The sequence below is a fragment of the Dreissena polymorpha genome, chromosome 7 (genome assembly GCF_020536995.1).
Source record: "Dreissena polymorpha isolate Duluth1 chromosome 7, UMN_Dpol_1.0, whole genome shotgun sequence".
Taxonomy (NCBI): Eukaryota; Metazoa; Mollusca; class Bivalvia; order Myida; family Dreissenidae; genus Dreissena; species Dreissena polymorpha.
Window position 1 is genome coordinate 87,944,685 of NC_068361.1, and position 19,933 is coordinate 87,964,617.

At 34.9% G+C, this 19,933-nt stretch overlaps 2 protein-coding genes across 7 annotated transcripts in view; one reads left to right on the top strand and one right to left on the bottom strand.

Moving 5' to 3' along the window:
• The window catches only part of LOC127839078 (uridine-cytidine kinase 2-like), a 19,884-nt gene extending 18,025 nt beyond the window's left edge, over window positions 1–1,859 (bottom strand). The window contains exon 1 of the mRNA XM_052367269.1: window positions 1,720–1,859. Within this exon, the coding sequence (XP_052223229.1) occupies window positions 1,720–1,815 (96 nt within the window). The 5' untranslated portion in view covers window positions 1,816–1,859. The remainder of the gene's footprint in view (window positions 1–1,719) is intronic.
• LOC127839077 (uncharacterized) lies at window positions 1,841–10,773 on the top strand. 6 transcript variants are annotated; one of them, XM_052367266.1, is made up of 4 exons: window positions 1,841–1,962; window positions 5,609–5,741; window positions 6,467–6,697; window positions 8,159–10,773. In XM_052367266.1, exons 2-4 carry the CDS (start codon window positions 5,625–5,627, stop codon window positions 8,642–8,644), a joined length of 834 nt encoding a protein of 277 aa, XP_052223226.1. In that variant the 5' UTR covers window positions 1,841–1,962; window positions 5,609–5,624; the 3' UTR covers window positions 8,645–10,773. The 6 variants fall into 6 exon arrangements, with proteins under 6 accessions (XP_052223226.1, XP_052223223.1, XP_052223225.1 ...); XM_052367263.1 differs by lacking the exon at window positions 1,841–1,962 and adding an exon at window positions 1,997–2,087; XM_052367265.1 differs by lacking the exon at window positions 1,841–1,962 and adding an exon at window positions 2,056–2,182.
• The last annotated feature ends 9,160 nt before the right edge of the window (window positions 10,774–19,933 follow it).

A 19,933-nucleotide genomic window follows, 5' to 3' on the forward strand; every position in this document is an offset into this window, starting at 1 on the left:
TAATTAACTTCCTAGACTCAAGAAAGTTGGGAAAAAAAGAATTATAGTTGCAATTTCCAGCTATTTGGTTGTTGCTGACAAATCAATTTTGGTGTGTTCTTACTGTTCTTGTGTTGTGGAGGGAAGCTGGAGTACCCGTAAGAAACCGGAAGAAATAGGGAATAGGATTTCAACCCAGGTGGCTTGGTGAGAAGCCAGTGTACCAACCACTGCACCAGCCGCACAACCACCTTGAGTGACATACCAGTAGATTGATTTCCTTTAAATAATTTAAAAATCATTGACTTAAAGCATGACATAGATCTGTCATAGCTCTAGTAGTTTCTTTTGGCTCCAGCCAACAGGCATACATGCCAGAAATTTTCAGGTCCAAACGGGGACATTCCATTGAAAATGTCAGGACATTTGACAAAAAAGCGGGACACCTAAATGATCAATCATGCCACCTTTACTGTAGTCAGTTATCAGCATTTTACTTACAAAACCTCATAATATCTAGCAAAAATTGTCGACAAATTTGTTTAAGAATTTCATGAACACAGATGTTTTCCATTTTCCAGAAGTAAACACACATGACTTGTGCACTATGCAGATGAATCCCTAATGTAAAATATGTGGGGCTTGCCTCTATTAGACATCCATTTGGGACAGAGGCATGTGTATTTGTTCAATGCGATGTGCAAGCATCGAGTACCGTTTTTATTCAACCAATCATCAATTAACTCTTAATTTAGATTGATGCAATATATACAAATTATTTTCTGAAAAAAGATAGTAAAACACAAAAGTAAATTTATGTAAAACATCAATGTGAATTGGTCAGCCTTCAACTTGTTTGATATACCAAATTGGTGTTTTGACAGGTTTTTTAGCATCAGGTGGTATAATACACAAAATACAGCGTCATAGTATCTTTAGACTTGATTTGAGCCATTAAATACAAAAGCAGATTGCTTTCATTTCACTACCATGTATCTATCACTATCAATTAGCGACCCCTATCATAAAAACACCATGGTGTGAATGCCCAATAAAATCAATAATTTGCCGAAAGATCGCTGATAAGGTGTCAAAAAAACACCCTTTAACTCGTTTAGTAGATATGGTTTGTAAATAGGGGGAAATAAAGGAATTAGCAATGGTAATTTAAGCCAGACGGAGCTTGAATAGCGAATGTTATTGTGAATTTATAGAACGTATGTTGTTTTTTACGAATGTCAGGACAAATTGAGTAACATCGGGACATGGGGACAAACACCCAAAAAGCAGGACTGTCCTGCCAAGATCGGGACATCTGGCATGTATGGAACAGGTCTAGTCAGTACTACAAAACATCTATCTATCTATCTATACTGTCTAATTCCCCTTGCGGGTATTATTGACAGGTGCACAGTCAGTTCAAGATAAAAGTGTTAAAAGTGAAAAAGTGAGATAGATAAAAGTATGTTTGATGAGGGCCGCCTGTTTGATGATGTGTATTTTTTCCTTTAAACCCACTGGATACAGTACTTAGATACATGCACAAGACATCTTTGCTATACAATAACTTGGATCTGTTTTCATTTACAAATAAAAACACAATGTGGAGCATCCAAACAAATTTGTAAAAGTCAGTCTTAAAAATGAGAGACAAATCAATATCCGAATATAAGGTGGTCAGAAATTCAATAATATTATAACACCTCAGTAGAATAACAAGAAAGACAGCATTCATAATACCTTTCCCGAGGCAGTTCCACCAGCAACCCCGATAAGGAAAGGTCTTGGAATCCTGTCTGCTCCATTCAACCGACCAAAATCGCTCACTGCAGCCATTTCCCTCGTTGTGATTTCTGTTTGGAAAAGGTCGAGGCCTTTAAAGTTTAATGACTGTTATTGAAATGTCAATGTCAAAAACAACAACTTATAAGTTAAAACTACTAATCACTTGGATCTGTTAGGCGGCATAATAGACTAACAGGGGTTTGTGTTAATTATCTGAAATTAAGGTTTGTTGTTGTTTATGGTATGCAGGCTAGAAACTACTATAATTAAGAGGTTAAAATCTGGTACGACAGTCAACCACCGCCAAAAAAGAAGCTGGATATGTAAATATGCGAGGAATATAGTGTGATCGTTTAGGCAATTGTTGAAGTGCTAGGACTGCGTTTTGTAATTGTTCAATGTGTTGGACATTCTTTATGTAATAAAGCATTGTCACAAGTTGGTACTTATATGAGCATCTATAATTGGTTTAGTGACTGTGGCATGACCTCGTGCTTTGACCATTTAGTGACTAGTAGTACTTTGTCGCTTATTGGCCTAGTGTTTGTGACTTTTTTGTTCCGGTTTTTATCGCTTTTAGTAATAGTGCTTTGACTACCATTGGCAAAGTGTAGGTCTAGAGTGTTTTTACAAACACTGGTCGATGGTCTTATGATTCATCTAGATCAAGGGTTTTTAACCAGGTTTTCCGAAGGAAAAAACTGGTTATTAGATTGGCGAATGCGGGCGGGCTGGCTGGCGGGCTGGCTGGCTGGCGGGCTGGCGGAATAAGCTTGTCCGGGCCATAACTATGTCGTTCATTGTCAGATTTTAAAATCATTTGGCACATTTGTTCACCATCATTGGACGGTGTGTCGCGCGAAATAATTACGTCGATATCTCCAAGGTCAAGGTCACACTTAGAGTTCAAAGGTAAAAAATGGCCATAAATGAGCTTGTCCGAGCCATAACTATGTCGTTCATCGTCAGATTTTAAAATCATTTGGCACATTTGTTCACCATCATTGGACGGTGTGTCGCGCGAAATAATTACGTCGATATCTCCAAGGTCAAGGTCACACTTTGAGTTCAAAGGTCAAAAATGGCCATAAATGAGCTTGTCCTGGCCATAACTATGTCATTCATTGTGAGATTTTAAAATCATTTGGCACATTTGTTCACCATCATGGAACGGTGTGTCCCACGAAAGAATCACGTCAATATCTCCAATGTCAAGGTCGCCACGACTAAAAATAGATTAAAAAAAAAACTTACAAAGGGGGTTAATTTTTTTTGATCATTTCAAAAGTTCAGTTTGAGTTTTCTCCCTTTATCAGATTTTTTTTTCACAATGAAAACCTGGTTTTGTGACAATTTTGTCCCTTGTTACGATCATTCATTGATGTATTGTAGGGTTTTGACGATTACTTGTGTGGTGTTTATACGTCTATTGTTCTAGTGTGTTTAACTTTTATTGGTCCAGTTTTAGGACCTGTATTGTTCTAGTGTTTTTACCTTTTATTGATCTAGTGTTTAGACCTTTATAGTACTTTCGTTTTTACTTTTTTTAAATTTTATTATTCTATTGCTTCGACCTTTATTTTTCTAGTGTTTTTACCATTTATTGGTCTATTGGTTTTACATAATGTTGGTTATGGTTTTAGACTTTAATTGGTCTAGTTTTTGTACCTTGTATTGCCTTTTAGTTTCTTACCGGTATTTGACCAGTGATAAGACCTTTATTGGTCTTGAGTTTAGACCTGTATTTGCATAGGGATCGTACTTGTATTTGTATAGTGATATATAGTGTTGAAACCTTTATCGGTTTTGTGTTTTTATCTGTGATGGTCTAGTGTTTTTCCTAGTATTGGTTTAGGGTTTTACCTGAATGCTTATATATACTTTTTAGACCTGTATTGGTCTAGTATTTTTATTCGTAAACTTCAAGTGTTTTGCCTGTATTGATATAGAGTTTTTATATTTTTACCTGAATATACATCTAGTATTTAGACCTGTATTTGTTTAGAGTTTTGCCAATTGGTACAGTTCTTTTATACGTACGAATCTGCTGTAATGATTGGACAGAACAATACCCACTTCACAACCTAACTTTTACATAATATGGGCACAAAATACTTCACATGAGTTATATAGTTATTTGTTAAAGGGGCCTTTTCACAGATTTTGGCATGTTTTGAAGTTTTTCATTTATTGCTTTATATTGATAAATGTAAACATTGGGTCTAAAAAGCTGCAGTAATAAATCAAGAATAAAATTTAAAAAAGGAAAAAGAGTAGACCGCATCAGGGTTCGAACCAGTGCCCCCCGCAGTCCTGAAGTAAAAACCAATTACCGGTAGACCGCTCGGCCCATCCTGCCAAGTATGTATGGATGACGTATTTTATACTTTATATAAGCAATCTTTGTAGTTTCACACAATTAAAGGACAACAACAGAACTCTCCAAATTGTTCAATCGGTTCGCGTTGCAACGCTTTATAATTTTCAGGTTTTTAAATCGTCAAAAGATGCATATATATAATGGCTATATTAGACCATGGTAAATGTTCAGTATTACTGTTTCCACACAAATATCATAACAAAGACGAAAATTTGCGAATCTGAAACAACTTTTCAATTTTGTCAATTTACCATAACGTGAAAAGATCCCTTTAGGTACATTTAATAACCGATTCGTCGATCACAATCATTTCCCTTTAATAAAATTAAAAAAAAAAATGGTTTTCAGAATCGCAAAATTTCGTGGTAGTTATGATATTTGTTAGGAAACAGTAATACTGAACAATTGTCATGCTCTAAAATATCAACTAAATGCATCTTTTGACGATTTAAAAACCTGAAAATTATAAGGCGTTGCAACGCGAAACGATTGATTAATTTGGAGAGTTCTGTTGTTGTCGTTATATTTTGTGATACTACGAGGATTGCTTATATAAAGCATAAAATACGTAACTCATTGTATGAGCACGGATGGCCGAGTGGTCTTAGCGATAGACTTTTACTCCACGGGTCAGTGGTTCGAGCCCAGTTGATGGTTAGTTATTTTCTTTCTTTAATTTTATTCTTGTTTCTCTTTACTGGAGCTTTATAAATCCAATGTTTACATTTACCAATATAAAGCAATTAATGACAAGCTTTAATACATGCCAAAATCTGTGAAAATGCACCTTTAAGCAATTTTTTATAATAAGTTTTCCTAATTAACCAAATAACCCACATTTCCCTAAATTTTGAACTAATTCTGACTTAAAGAATGAAACCATCAATCTGTGACAGGTCACGTAGATGTTACTGTATTGTCTAGCACCAGCACCGCTAGCTTTAACTAAATTGTAATGTAGTGTTTGCATTAGGCCATTCCCATCCACCTATATCACATTGACTGATATCATTTAGACCGTGACCATGACCTCATCCGGACTTACAAAAATAATATATTCGATATGATATTGCACGTTCGATTTTACTGTTTCGATCGTTAAGCAGCACAAAAAAACGGGATATTTGTGCTTCCACATTTATTATAAGCATGCATATATTTCTAGTGTTTTGATCATGCATAGTGAACCGCTCTTACCATCATGGTATTGGTCTGGCCTGTTGATGTACCAGTAAAACCTTAGTATAACATAATTATATAAATCAATAATCGATAAAGTCGTTTGACCTTTATCCATCAATTAATTTAACGTGGCTGTAATAGAGCCAGTTGTTTTGGATTTCATTTGTTTTAGTATCGTGCTAAGAACTGCTTTTGAACGTCGATATATGTTGTTTTTTACAGTCAATGAATGACCGTTAGCAACATATACACATCTCTTAATAAGATACTTTTGTCGTTAAGTGACATCCACTGAAGAATGAGCACTTACGAGGACTACAACGAGGTTTCAAACACCTATGATGACCAACGAGTAGCTATGGGAAGTGACGTCATCGCCGCCATGATTCAGTTCTACTGCAAAAGACCACTTGAGGTTGCATAGTTTTCTAGTATTGAAACACAACCTCATCAATGATCGTAAATATGAGAAAGCCTTCATATCTGTTATCTTGGTGTCTCAGGATGTGATACATCTATTTGTTATATAGTCCGTGCAAATCAAGCAGTCGTTCACCGTACTGACAGTATAATACATTTTATAGCACTGTATAATTCATAGATGCTGCGTAGAGACTAACATAATATAACTACCAGAAGTGTTATCTCGTACCACTTGCAGTAATATAAATGATATGAAACCCGCCTTGTGATCGGCTTATTTATAGTTTGAGCTATTCTTTCGAATGAGCGTACACCCTACTCTCTAAAATGATTCTACTTATGAAACGTACAGACTCTCCTAACGTTTACAGAATGCATAAATCATAAATCAATTTATCTGAAGCTTGTATATCAATCCACCTATACTTCAACCGACCGGTACATTAAAAAACGGTATTTACCTACAGGTACACTAACAAACGGTACTTACCTACCGGTACTTCAACAAACGGTATTTACCTACCGGTACATTAACAAACGATAGTTACCTACCGGTACATTCACAACAGTTATTTACCCTCCGGTACAATAACGGACGGTATTTCCCTATCGAAACATCAACACACGGTATTTGCCTACCGTTGCAATGACAAACGTTGTTTTTCTACCGGTAAATTAACGTAACAAAAGGTATTTACCTACATATATAACCCACAGGAGCTTCACATTCTTGACGCCGGTTGCGGTACAGGAAACTATTCGCTGGACCTCCTCAAATACGGAGTTGGCCACGTGACACTGTTGGACGCCTCCTCTGGAATGCTGAACAAAGCAAAGACAAAGCTGGCCGAGTACATAGCATCTGGACGTGTAGTGGACATCACTGAGGGCAAAATGCCTCCTCTGCCCTATCCGGAAAACTCGTTTGATGTCGTCATGTTCAACATGGTGAGTTTATACCATCTCCATTTCTGTTGTCTTACGAAAGGGCATGACTTTGCCGATGAACGCAAACCACATCTCCTTCAACAAATATTAAGAAATGTTTGCGCAGACATATGACAACATGTATGCGCATGGAAATTTCTGTAGGATAGCTGCACTAGGAATTGGTGTAAATAAATGTTGGCCTAACGTTCAGTGTCTCATAAACGCAAGATATTGCGATAAGTGGCACACATGGGAAAAAGAACGCCACATAACATAATGAAAACTGTGTTTGTGGTCACTTAATTACATTCGCACTTTCGAAACATAAGGAATTAAATTATCATCGAATGAATAGCCCACAACGCTATGTAAATAAATAGCCCACAACACAATGTCAATAAATAGCCCACAACACTATGTCAATATATAGCCAACAACACTATGTCAATAAATAGCCAACAACACCATGTTTATAAATAGCCCACAACACCATGTAAATAAATAGCCCACAACACCATGTCAATAAATAGCCCACAACACCATGATGTCAATAAATAGCCCACAACTGCATGTCAATAAATGTCGATTTGCTAATTGTTATTTTTATATTCAAAATCTTTGCGCACAGTTGATATTTAAAACAAATTAGCATTAAGCAAATTATCCAATCTTAAAGAAAAAACAACAACATTTTTTTAGACATTGCATGGAACAACATCAAGTTACATTATATTGTTAGGACATGCATAGTATTCCGTTTTAATTACGTGTCTTTTAAGGGGATCTTTTCACGGTTTGGTAAATTGACAAAATTGAAAAAGGTTGTTTCAGATTTGCAAATTTTCGGTTTAGTTATGATATTTGTGAGGAAACAGTAATACTGAACATTTGCCATGGTCTAATATAGCCATTATATGCATCTTTTGACGATTTAAAAACCTGAAAATTATAAAGCGTTGCAACGCGAAACGATTTAATAATTTTGAGAGTTCTGTAGTTGTCGTTTAAATTTGTGAAACTACGAAGATTGCTTATATAAGGTATAAAATACGCAATCTATGTATACTTGGCATGATAGCTCAGTTGGCTAATGCGTTTTTACTTCAGGATTCCGGGGGTCACTGGTTCGAGCCCTGCTGCAGTTTACTTTTTTCCTTTTTTTTAAATTTTATTTTTGATTTTTTAATGGAGCTTTTAAAATTTTATGTTTACATTCATCAATATAAAGCATTTAATGACAAACTTCAAAACATGCCAAAATCTGTGAAAAGGCCCCTTTAATGTTCGTCCAATGCATGCTTATCTTCAGAAGACAGTTGCGAAATGTTGTACATCATGATTACCAGTTAACAATTAAAGGCGCGAAACATCAGAATACCTCATAAGTTGAATGGCCGATACACAATGCTAATACGTGTGTGTTTGTATGTCTAGTAAGTTTGTTGTTCATAGTAACATTCTGGTATTGTATTGCAAAAGGTGCTGCACCATTTGGACCAAGATTCAAACGAAAGCTACGCAACAGCTGGGCAGGTTTTGAAAGAAGGAAGGCGAGTTTTGAAACCTTCCGGAGTTATTATAATAACCACAGCCCTAAAAGAAACTGTTGATAGATGCATCTGGTACACGCAACTTAACAGAGAGCTCACTGGCAGATTTTGTAAGAAAATGCCTTCTTTGGAGCAGATTGGCTGTATTCTTGGGGAGAGTGGATTACATATTGTACAAAAGATGAACATATTGGGCGCTGAACTGTATAAAGGTTACACTAATTACGAGGGACCTTTGGACGAGCACTGGAGAAGCTGCGTGTCGTATTGGACCTATGCGACAGACGCTGAGATCGAGAGTGTGAAGGACAGAGTTCTTGAACTAAAAGCAAGCGGGCAACTGGAACGATGGTGTAAGGAACATGATCACGTGGACTGCTTTGGATTTGTCACGCTTTTGATATGTAGATCGTAATTGGTATACTTATTATTATTTAGTAGATGTTGCAAATACTATGTATTTTAATCCAATGGACCATGCCAATGTGAAAAATTGTGGCTGTCTCACAATTTTCCTTGTATAGGAATTCTTGCTTGAAGATATACCGTACACAATTTTAATTGGAGTACGACCATGTGATATACTTACCTATTGACAGATTGTTACGGTATTTTGTTTGTCATATATGTATCGACAATAACATCTTGGGGATTTATATTGAAGGTATGGAGCATATTGTTTGATATATTATGGTATATGTATGAATGTCGTTTTATACCGACACTTTTTAAATGAGCAATGTATGTGTGGAGATTGGTTCATATTTACCAAATTGTCAATGCGTAAGCATTTTAGGTTCTTTGATAGTAAATAAAACCTAATTTTACATGCTCACGCATATGCTATAGTAAATCATTTTTTTGACACTCATTATCTCTCAATGAAGGCTGAACGATCATCTAGGGGAGACATCTTAGAGTGCCATTTATTTGTATTCTTTGAAACGTCAGATTAAGATTTTTACACGAAGTCTTTTGTTTTGCACACTGTGTTTCCAAAGAATCTGCACTTTTGTTAAAATACGCCCTCAAACAACTTCTCTTCTGTCTCATCCAATATAATTTAGCATAACTTGAATTTGATTCCGTCTTTTGCAGAACAGAATAGTGTTTCACTTTCTTTAGGATTACACGTAAATGAAAATACGAAAATACTTTTCTTTGGCTTGCCTTTTTCCATTTTTACCAGTTTAATTTGATTTGTTTGTATATGTTTGACTTCCAAGTGTATTTGTGGTGTTCGCCATTTGTTATTGCATGACGTTGTGCCACTGTGCTTTCTTCATGATTGTTTTAAAACTCAGTCCATGTTGATTAGGTGTTTGTTTATGTTTCTTTACATATGAAGTTTTGTACCAGCTATTGTCAGCCTCTTTCACTTAAAGGGGCCTTTTCACGTTTTGGTAAATTAACAAAATTGAAAAAGAAATTGTTTCATATTCGCAAATTTTCGTCAAAGTTATGATATTTGTGAGGAAACCGTAATACTGAGCATTTACCATGCTCTAAAATAGTCTTTATGTGCATCTTTTGACGATTTAAAAACCTGAAAATTATAAAGCGTTACAACGCGAACGATTGAATAATTCTGTTGTTGTCGTTATATTTTGTTACATTACGAGGATTGCTCATATAAAGTATAAAATAATCTTTTATTGTATAAGGAAGGATGGTCGAGTGGTCTAATGCGTAGACTTTTTACTTCAGGACTCCAGGGGTCAGTGGTTCGAGTCCCGCTGAGAGTTACCTTTTTTTCTTTCTTTTAATTTTATTCTTGATTTTTTACTGGAGCTTTTTAGATCCAATGTTTACATTTATCAATATAAATCATTTAATTACAAACTTCAAAACATGCCAAAATCTGTGAAAAGGCCCCTTTAACATACGTTTTACTTAACTGCATCGTTTTCCCCGCGTAGGGATTGTTGACGGCACAGCTAGGTATTCGTTCAAATGTTCGCAACAGAGATTGGAACTTTGTCAGTTACTCCGTAGATGCCTGTTTATATATAATGTATGCGAACGTGGTCTTTGCTCACTGTCGTGCCTTTTTAACCATTTAATCGCTTAAAATTACGCTAAAATACCGCATAAATGTAGTGATCATTTTTTTGCTAGCGTTTGACGGAATCACACTGTATTTGTATGTTCTATTCATTAATGTAAAAAAGCTGTTCCACATACCTCAAACGTAACTTGTAACATATCTAACTCCAATGGAATAATAAACTCTAAATTTAATCGTTCCAAAGTCACATATTGCTACAAAAACATAACTTTTCTACAATTCCTCACCAATCGTTAAAATATAAAAATGTGACTATTCGATTCTATTCTGGAATTAGGTGATGTTTCGATTGTCATACAAGGGGGATTGATTGCATGTCTTGTAAAACATGTTTGGTGTCTATGTTTAATGTTCGATGGATTATTTAATAATATCAACACTAGTTGACGTGTTTATCTTCCTGTTTAAATTGATGTGTCTAGTAAACACGCCGTATGCATTTAAATAAACAATACATAAATGCAATTTGTAATTAATCCCTGATGCAAATTAGGAAACTGTGGTTTATTCTTAATTTACACCAATCAACCTTTGTTTTTAGAACGACTACAAAAATAATGCAATAAGTTGTGTGCACTTTGTTCAAATATTTTACATGTGTAAGCTCTTCCTTTAATAACTGCATAATGGCCAAACGCAAAACCTTTTGTTTAACTCGTGATGTCATCCTTGTAGATAATGCACACAAAAATCGACATAGAACATCATGAACAAAAGTTTTGCACGATGCAAACAATGAATTAATTATTTTTATTATACTTATCTTATACCTCCATATAGATTTGGGTGCATATTGTTTTAATAAAATGCAGCTGAATATATATATGTAAGCAACGTTTACCAATTACAAATGAATAAGGGGTTGCGTCAATGCAGCGGATATAGAGACATGCGATGCTATTAACGTATACATGCGATGCTATTAACGTATACATGCGATGATATTAACGTATACATGCAATGCTATTAACGTATACATGCGATGATATTAACGTATACATGCAATGCTATTAACGTATACATGCGATGCTACTTACGTAAAAAAAACTCAAAGTAATCAGCCTGATGGAGTTAGTTTTAGTTTTATGTTGACAAAGTATTCTCTTGTTATACGTGTGTTATATGTATCATCTTTAGACAAAAACTTATTTAATATACTGTAACATCATTTATATTTTTCGGAATAAATTGCGTTGATTTTCAAAAAGTGACTTTCGTTTGGATCCACACGCGAATTTGTTGATTGTTGATTCAGGAATTAGAGGATTTTTGTATTGGTCATTTTCCGATGTGTTTGCGGTGGTCAATCCACGCAATCAACAATTATTAATGCACCACGTATAATAATGATTTTACAATAAACGGTGACGGCTCCGTTTACAGTTGGAGTTGCAATAAAGTTGATAACGCGTAAAGTAACATGCGGTTTATATAGAGCAATAATTGTGTTTAACCCATTTCAGGGGATGGATCGTACGCAATGGCATAGCGTAAGTGAGAAAAATAGTAACTTGTGTTCAAAATGGCGGTTAACGGGTGATTTTCGTCGGATTTTTTTAAAGGTTTGTGCATTTACCATATTTATTCGACATTGTCCTCGCGCAGGATGATCTACTGATATTCATTTAACCTCGGTATAAATCCTGTAGATGCATTATTAATATTAAAAAAGTTATTGAAGACTTTATACGCAAATGCCTAATTGTTTACGATGACACGGTTCATTTTTTGTGCATATTTAAACCATATATAAGGGTTTCTCAGCAGTTTTCGTGGAAAGGTGGACTCAATAACCATCATAGTTTACTTTGTATCAGCACCAGGATGCTTCCAACAGGCAATCGCAATATATGCATCAAAATTCGAAAATTAAACCCCATTTCAATAACTGGTGAGCACAGAACCCCCACTTTCAGTAACTGGTGTTTATTCAAAAGTCAGAGTACACAGAAAAAAAAGAAAACATAATAAAATACGCATGTTTATATTTGCTTTTTAAATAAGTGAATGCTCACGAATGGCTTTTATCGTGCGCAAATAATAGTAAATAAGTGCGCACGTATTCACCTGTAAGTGCAAACGCACAAACGCTTAAGTGCGCGCCTATACATGTTTATGTGCGCATGCTTTAAGTTCTGCGTTCGCTCGTTCTGCTTGTTCATTGATCTATTTATCACATGCGCACGTATTTCTTTCTTTTTCGCTCGTATTGCTTTTTATTGCGCTCATATTGATTTCTCGTGCGCATGTATTCATTAGAAAATGCCTTCGTATTTATACACACTTCCGTGCCGCAAGTATATATTTTAGTCCAAATAATTAGACATAATATACCGATTACGTCTCAACGGTTTACTATATTTTTCTATTGCAAATTGATTTCAACGTATTTTTCAGTTTTACTTGTTAAGTCATTGCTAATGCATAAAATTATCATTTGTTAGACACAAATGAGAACGATTACCCTTTACATGTGTGAGAAATGTGCGAGTTTAGAAAAAATGGGCTATTCTTTAATGCAGAATTACTTTGAACTAGATCAAGTAACACAAAGGGCTACACATTAGTCATCCATCCTGAATAAAACACATTTTGCATGATTATTTTGCGCTGTTATATGACTTTGCAGTCGTTACAGCTACCGACATTTAGTTTCCGACATGACTTCCTGTAGGAACTATACAAATGACGTAAAACGAAATGAGGTGGATGTATATCATATTTGTAGGAGTAGTATTCACTATTACGTACGCACGTGAGCACATAAATAATGCGTGCGTAAGTATTTGACAAAAAAATACCCATGTGCCCGCTATGCCGTCGTAAAATAGTTTAAACCTTCCAATAACACAACGAATCCATATCGTTCACATTTTTATTAACTGTAATACTACACACAGTTAAGGCACATTTATTGTTCATGAACAAATGAGTCGCGTTCTTAGAAAACTTGGCTTAATGCATGTTCGAATAGTGTCGTCCCAGATAAGCCTGTGCAGTCCGCACAGGCTAATCAGGGACGACACTTTCCGCCTAAACTTGATTTTCGGTAAGGTGGGACTTCCTTGAAACTTAAAATACCATAAAAGTGTCGTCCCTGATTAGCCTGTGCGGACTGCATAGGCTAATCTTGGACAAGACTTTACGCACATGCATTATGCCCAGTTTTCTCAGAACGCGGCTCAAATATAGTGGGAGTCATTGAATGTGTATTCCACGCGGTCTAACAACGTCATTTTTAAATCGGTGATACTTAAATCATGTTTAATAGGAGATTTATTGTATGTGTTATTACAGATGGAATCGTCCAACGGAGATCAAATTCAATGCGAAGTGTGCGGTGTTGCATTATCATGTGCATACTCTTTAAAGCGGCACATGCAGCTTCATAGTGATTCCACATATGAGTGCGATTTTCCAGAGTGCGGAAAAACATTCAAGTGTAAAAAATCTCTGCAGCGTCACACCCGTTCCCACACCGATGGTCCAAAAGTCTGTAGTCAGTGTGGGAAGGAGTTCACAACGAGGTATTGGCTTAACAAGCATGAACATGAGATTCACCGAGGCAAGGCATCGAAGTATTCATGTACAGTGTGTGCGAAGCCATGTCAGTCGGGATACGCACTTCAAAAACATTTGAGTTCACTTTCGGATAAAAAATACACCTGTGAAATATGTTCGAAGTCTTACAAAACCCCATCAATTCTTCGAATACACAAATGCAGCCATCCGGACGACGGAGAAGGAAAGCATGCCTGTGTAACATGCACCTAAACATTTAAGACAAGGAGGCTGTTGAAACAGCACATGAATAAGCACGATGCTCCCAAATTTTCTTGCCACGTATGTGGAAAAATGTTCAAATGGAAGCATTGCATGAAAAATCATATTAAGCAATGTGGTGTGGAAATTAATCAAGGGTAATTCTAACACCTTTTCTTGTAAAACTACAACTTTTTCCACTGTTTCACTGTTTATTATTTCATTGTTTGAATTGTTTGTTTTAAAGTTGAGTTTCAGTATTTGCTTAATTAACGAAATTCCTATTCAAACCAAAAATCACAATGTTTCCTTTAATTATTTTGAGCTTTATCGTCGTTTTAATGTTAGTAATCAGGAAATCAACACTGACAGTCTTTTTGAAGTTATTTTTCTCGAATGTTTTGAAACTTATAGGCTTGCATTGTATGACATTTTTTAGGTCATAATTTTGACTGTATTACACATCCGTTCTTTTATAAATAGGATAGGAAAAAAAGATTTTAAAGTTATCACATTTAATTTTTAAAAGTTTTTTTTTTGTTTACAAGCTGTATGTTCTATATTAAGAATAGACATTCTGGAAATGAGTGTTTGTTTTTGTATACACGTAGTTGTTTTTGTTCTTATTTCCCAATATGTACATTCCAATAATATGTGATTTTGAAAATGTTTCTGTGATTATAACACAAGGAAACATAGATAATCCAAAAATATTCATTGTTAATATATTTAAAAATCTTTTGTGTTGGAATTCATGCAAAGGTTATATATAGTATGGATTTTGGTGCTAGTTAAGTTTCATATAAGTGACATAAACCATACATTAATAACGCAATATACTTTTCTAGTCGTTTAAAGTTGGCATGGAGTCTGAACGTGCTCACATTTTATTGTGGTAAATATCCCCCCCCCTCCAAACCGCTGTGATTATCATTACAAATAGTAATGTGATTTTATGTTTCATTATTATTACATTCGTTTTCTCAGAACGCGGCTCCCGTGTTTCTAGTCAATTTACATTTATTTGGATTTATTTTTAATCATTATTTAAATGTTAAAAAACGTAACAATAAATATAGTACATTTTATTATGTCTTATTTGTATGGAACAGCTCATGTGTAATATATTATACAGATTCATGCATTCATGTAACACACAAACGTGAACAGTTTTACCAGCGATGCAATGTATAAAGAAAAAAACGTTAATATCTATGGTTCGCTGTACTTGTTTCGCTGATTTAAGCCACAAAACGGGTAATACAACTTTTACAGTGTCACACAAATATTAATTACTTAAAACCTCAGACTGATCAACATTCCGCGAACATTTTAAATATGAAAACACGGCCTCGTTGAATCTTGTTATTTGTCTCTTATGCACATTATCTGACAAAGCTTTTTCATGATTTCCGGGAGACAAATATTGTTCCCACATTGGTTTAAAGGGTCTATGATAACTAAAGTGTATTCACAGATATAACAATGTAAGGAATAAAATATATAAATACTCCGTTTTACTTAGACAAGTTTTAACCAAAAATAGCACAATACCAAATGGTAAATGTTAAATTTAAACAACACAATCACTGAAAATGCTTCAATTAATAAATACAAAACAGATGTCAGCATCATGGTTAATTAACCAAGGACAATTGTGAAGTTACCTATAAACACATTTATCAAGTGTGGGTTATTCTCCATTTACTATTTGCGGAGATAAGTTGTTTGGAAAAAAATTAGGGATCATATTCCATAATGATATTAAGTCATTATTACTTGTTCAAATCTTCAGGGTTGTACATTTACGTTCTAAATAAGCAAATAACCAATACGTTTGCATTTTATCACCTAAAATTGTAATGAGACTGAACTTGTAATATATAACAATTACATGTTCTTACTCGTTTCAGCGCGATACGCATTTTTCCAAGTTAAGATTAAGAATAAAATATAAATCTGTATGCTACTGGTTTACAACCGGCATTGTTCCTGAAGTTTAATCATACCCAATCTGAACCGCACAAAACGATATTTAAAAAATGATGCCTTTGTATGCAATACGTATAGTTGTTATGTTATACAAACACTTGCTTAGCAGTCTTGTGTTAACCCTGGGCAGGTAAGCAACTAACAAAAATATTTTTTAACAGAAATATTATTATATTACATTCGGCAGTACCTTAAAAAACACATATCTGACTATTTTACAAGACACTTTAATATTTGTAAATTTAGTACGGTTATATAAAATGTTGACATTTCAGAAAAGGGTAAACAACTCGTATTTTAAAATAATGTCATGTTCAAATACTGCTAACATGAAATTATATCCGTTGCATTACTTATTCTTTGCTTATACAAAATCATTTATTTATGATTAAAACAACATTGTCCATATGAATCCCTTTTTAATGTCAAAGTCACTTTAAATCAGCTATTATGAAAAGAGCATTATTTGTTTTATTTAGAGTTCGTTTAAATCATTTAGATGAAATGCCAAGTCTTAAAGAAGGTAGTATTGTTGATTCATTAACTTGAAGTGTTCCCGAATCGACTGAATGCCTTTCAGAATTCCACCGAGGTTGCTTATCGTTCCCTTCTTTCCTTTGTGCGGAGTCCTTATTAATGTCAAACTCATGGTTTCTGAAACATGATGAGAAAGTGGAATCACCGGTAAATGCTCTTAAAAAGAACACTATATATTCATGTACAATAGATTTGTCTTTATAAGAAACAAATAAATACATTTGCATTTCCCTGGACCATTTGTCCTTAATCATAATTTACTGAAATTAAAAGAATTATAAGTAGTCATCAATATACCGATGGTATCTTTAAACGCAGAAAGCTAAGTTGTGAGGAATGGGATTGTAACTGCACAAAGGCCCGTATTCACAAACGTTGAAAGGCTAAAATATAGACTCAGACTGAGATTTTCAATAAATTATCTAGCGATTTTAAATCATGCTTTAATAATGAATGAAAAGTGGTCTTTGTGTAAATCTTTTTATATTAAATGTGATTTTTGTATGATACGAATTGTAGTTAAAATGATATTTCGATTCTTTTTTTTTAAGTCTGAGTCTTTAAATCAGACTTAAACGTTCGTGATTTCAAGCCTTGTTTTTATTTACACATACTTAGTGTGCTTTTTGAATAAACACCAGTTACTGAAAGTGGGGGTACTGTGCTCACCAGTTATTGAAATGGGGTTTAATTTTCGAATTTTGATGCATATATTGCGATTGCCTGTTGGAAGCATCCTGGTGCTGATACAAGGTAAACTATAATGGTTTTTGAGTCCACCTTTCCATAAAAACTGCTGAGAAACCCTTATATATGGCATAAACATGCACATACAATGAACCGTGTCAATCGTAAACAATGCGAATCTTGTGCATAAAGTCTTCAATAACTTTTGTAATATTGATAATTCATCAATAGGATTTATACCGAGGTTAAATGGATATCAGTAGATCATCCTGCGCGTTAGTACAATGTCGAATAAGTATCGTAAATGTACAAACCTTTCAAAAACTCCGACGAAAACATTCACTATTCACCCGTTAACCGCCATTTTGAACACCAGTTAATATTTTTCTCACTTACGCCACGCCAGTTACTTGCCAGTTACTTGCGTACGATCCACCCCCTGCCGTTTACATAATGCGTGTTTACTTGTTTTCTGCTAGCCACTGTTTTCGTGAAATGCACAGGTGGTTAGCGTTGGGCTATGATATTAATTAGTAAAAACATCATTTTGAATGATACATTATCATATTATAACGAAAAATAAACTTTTCTGGAAAAAAATAAATAGCAAATATATATATAACAAAGTATTCAACTCGAAATCACCCGAAAACTGGGTGCATCGTTTTGAACAGCCATTACGTCATCAATTTTGCAGCGATTTTCAATATCTTGGTCTTATTCAACGCAGAAATGAATTTCTTTTCTGGAAATGTATATATCTTGTTATGGGAGTAGACATTACACAGTATCGCATACGAATAGGAGGTTTTACCCAGCCGTGCGCACGTGCACCACGGAGGTGCAACAATGAACATTATAATCCGTGTACGCAAGGTACCGATGTTCACTTCAGGACATTTGTGTGCCTACTATTTGTGTTGGGACTATATGCATACGCACAAAGTATTCTTATTGCCAATAATCATGCCATAAACCTTATTGACCGTAACGCCCAAACTCATTTGCCGATCAACTTTATATATTGTACAACTGATGTGCATGTAAGCGGCGGACCTGTTGTATATGCTTGTTTATACCAAGGTTTTCACCAACGATTACTGTCATTAGCCAGCGATGTGGAACTTAATCCCGGGCCAACAAATGGTGCGTCCCACGGTGATAATACAAACAGACCACCTTCACCTTCTAGCTTTTACACAGGTCCATACATGAACCCGGATACACAGTATATTGTAAATACAATGACGGCATACAAAAAACAGACCAATGACAGCATTGCAGTAATAGGGGCTGAAATTCAGGCTGTGCGACACGATATGCAGTGGGTAAAGCAGGAGTTAAACGATATGAACTGTAAAATCAACAATATAGAAGCAAGACAACATTCCATGGGTAAACATATTCAATCTTTGGAGACAAAATTTGATGATATCGACATTGAGCATCAAAACCTGCGAACCGAGTTTAAGGAAGTAGCACATATGCTTGATAGGGATTGCTCTGACCTGCGCGATATCACCAAGCGCCTTGAAAACCTAGAAGGTGCGGAAATAACAATCGACAACCGACGGACCCGAGTTTTAGCAGTGACATTCCTTCAAATGTAGATTAGGGTTGTGGCCAAAGCCCTCGATGTTCTGATATTTCTATACTGTAATGGAACATTGCAGGACTGAGATCGAAACTAGTTGACCCATTATTTCTTACATTTATATCACAATATGATATTATAATTTTGTTAGAAACGTGGGAGTCCAATGACGATGAAATTAAGCAAATTAACGAAGCTTGTTATGTATGGTATTGTTCACCATCTAAAATTTCTAGGCGAGGTGGTCGAAATATGGGTGGTGTCCTAGTAGGAATTAAAAATTGTTTTTGTGCCTTTGTGTCTCACGTGTATCGTTCATTTGAAGCAGGATTGGTTTTCAATATGGATAAACGTCTTTTTAATACATCAAAAGATATTTTTTAATTGCAATTTATATAGCGCCCGATTCTTCCCCTGCTTATGACGTAAGTAGTGTCAAGGGTATAGCAATTATCGAAAATTTGTTTTGCAATATTAATTACGCAGAACACCACATTTTGCTAGCTGGTGATTTGAATGCCAGAACAGGACAAGAACCTGATTTTATTGATGTTAACACAAATTTGAAAATATTTCATGATTTAGAAGAAATATTTTGTATTAACCCTCGTATGCGTGAACGTATATCAAGTGATTTCCATGTAAATAACTACGGTCGAAATTTTCTTAATCTATGTAAAGCTTATGAATTGTTTATTTTCAATGGTCGATGTGGGGACGATAAAGATAAAGGTAGTTATACATTCGTTAGCTCCAAGGGTTGCAGCGTCATTGACTATTTTGTTGGTAGTTCTGAAATATTTGATATTGTACAAGATCTGTTTGTTGGCAATGATTGCTCATCTGACCATTTACCTATTGTGTTAAAAGTAAAGACAAACGCATATGAATCTGAAACATCAAACCAAAACCATGAACATATTATAACTATAACCGACTTCAGTACCGACAATATTGCCATTTATAAAGACAATTTACAGTCGTTAATAGATGATAATGGAATGTCATTTACTTTTGAAAACACATGCATGACAATTGACGAAATTGTGACAAAATTTGAAAAC

Excerpts from the sequence above, each read along its gene's own strand:
- LOC127839077 (XM_052367266.1), top strand. The coding sequence starts at position 5,625 with ATGAGCACTTACGAGGACTACAACGAGGTTTCAAACACCTATGATGAC. Across the intron at positions 5,742-6,466 it reads ACTGCAAAAGACCACTTGAG|GAGCTTCACATTCTTGACGC; the intron begins GTTGCATAGTTT and ends TATAACCCACAG. Across the intron at positions 6,698-8,158 it reads ATGTCGTCATGTTCAACATG|GTGCTGCACCATTTGGACCA; the intron begins GTGAGTTTATAC and ends GTATTGCAAAAG.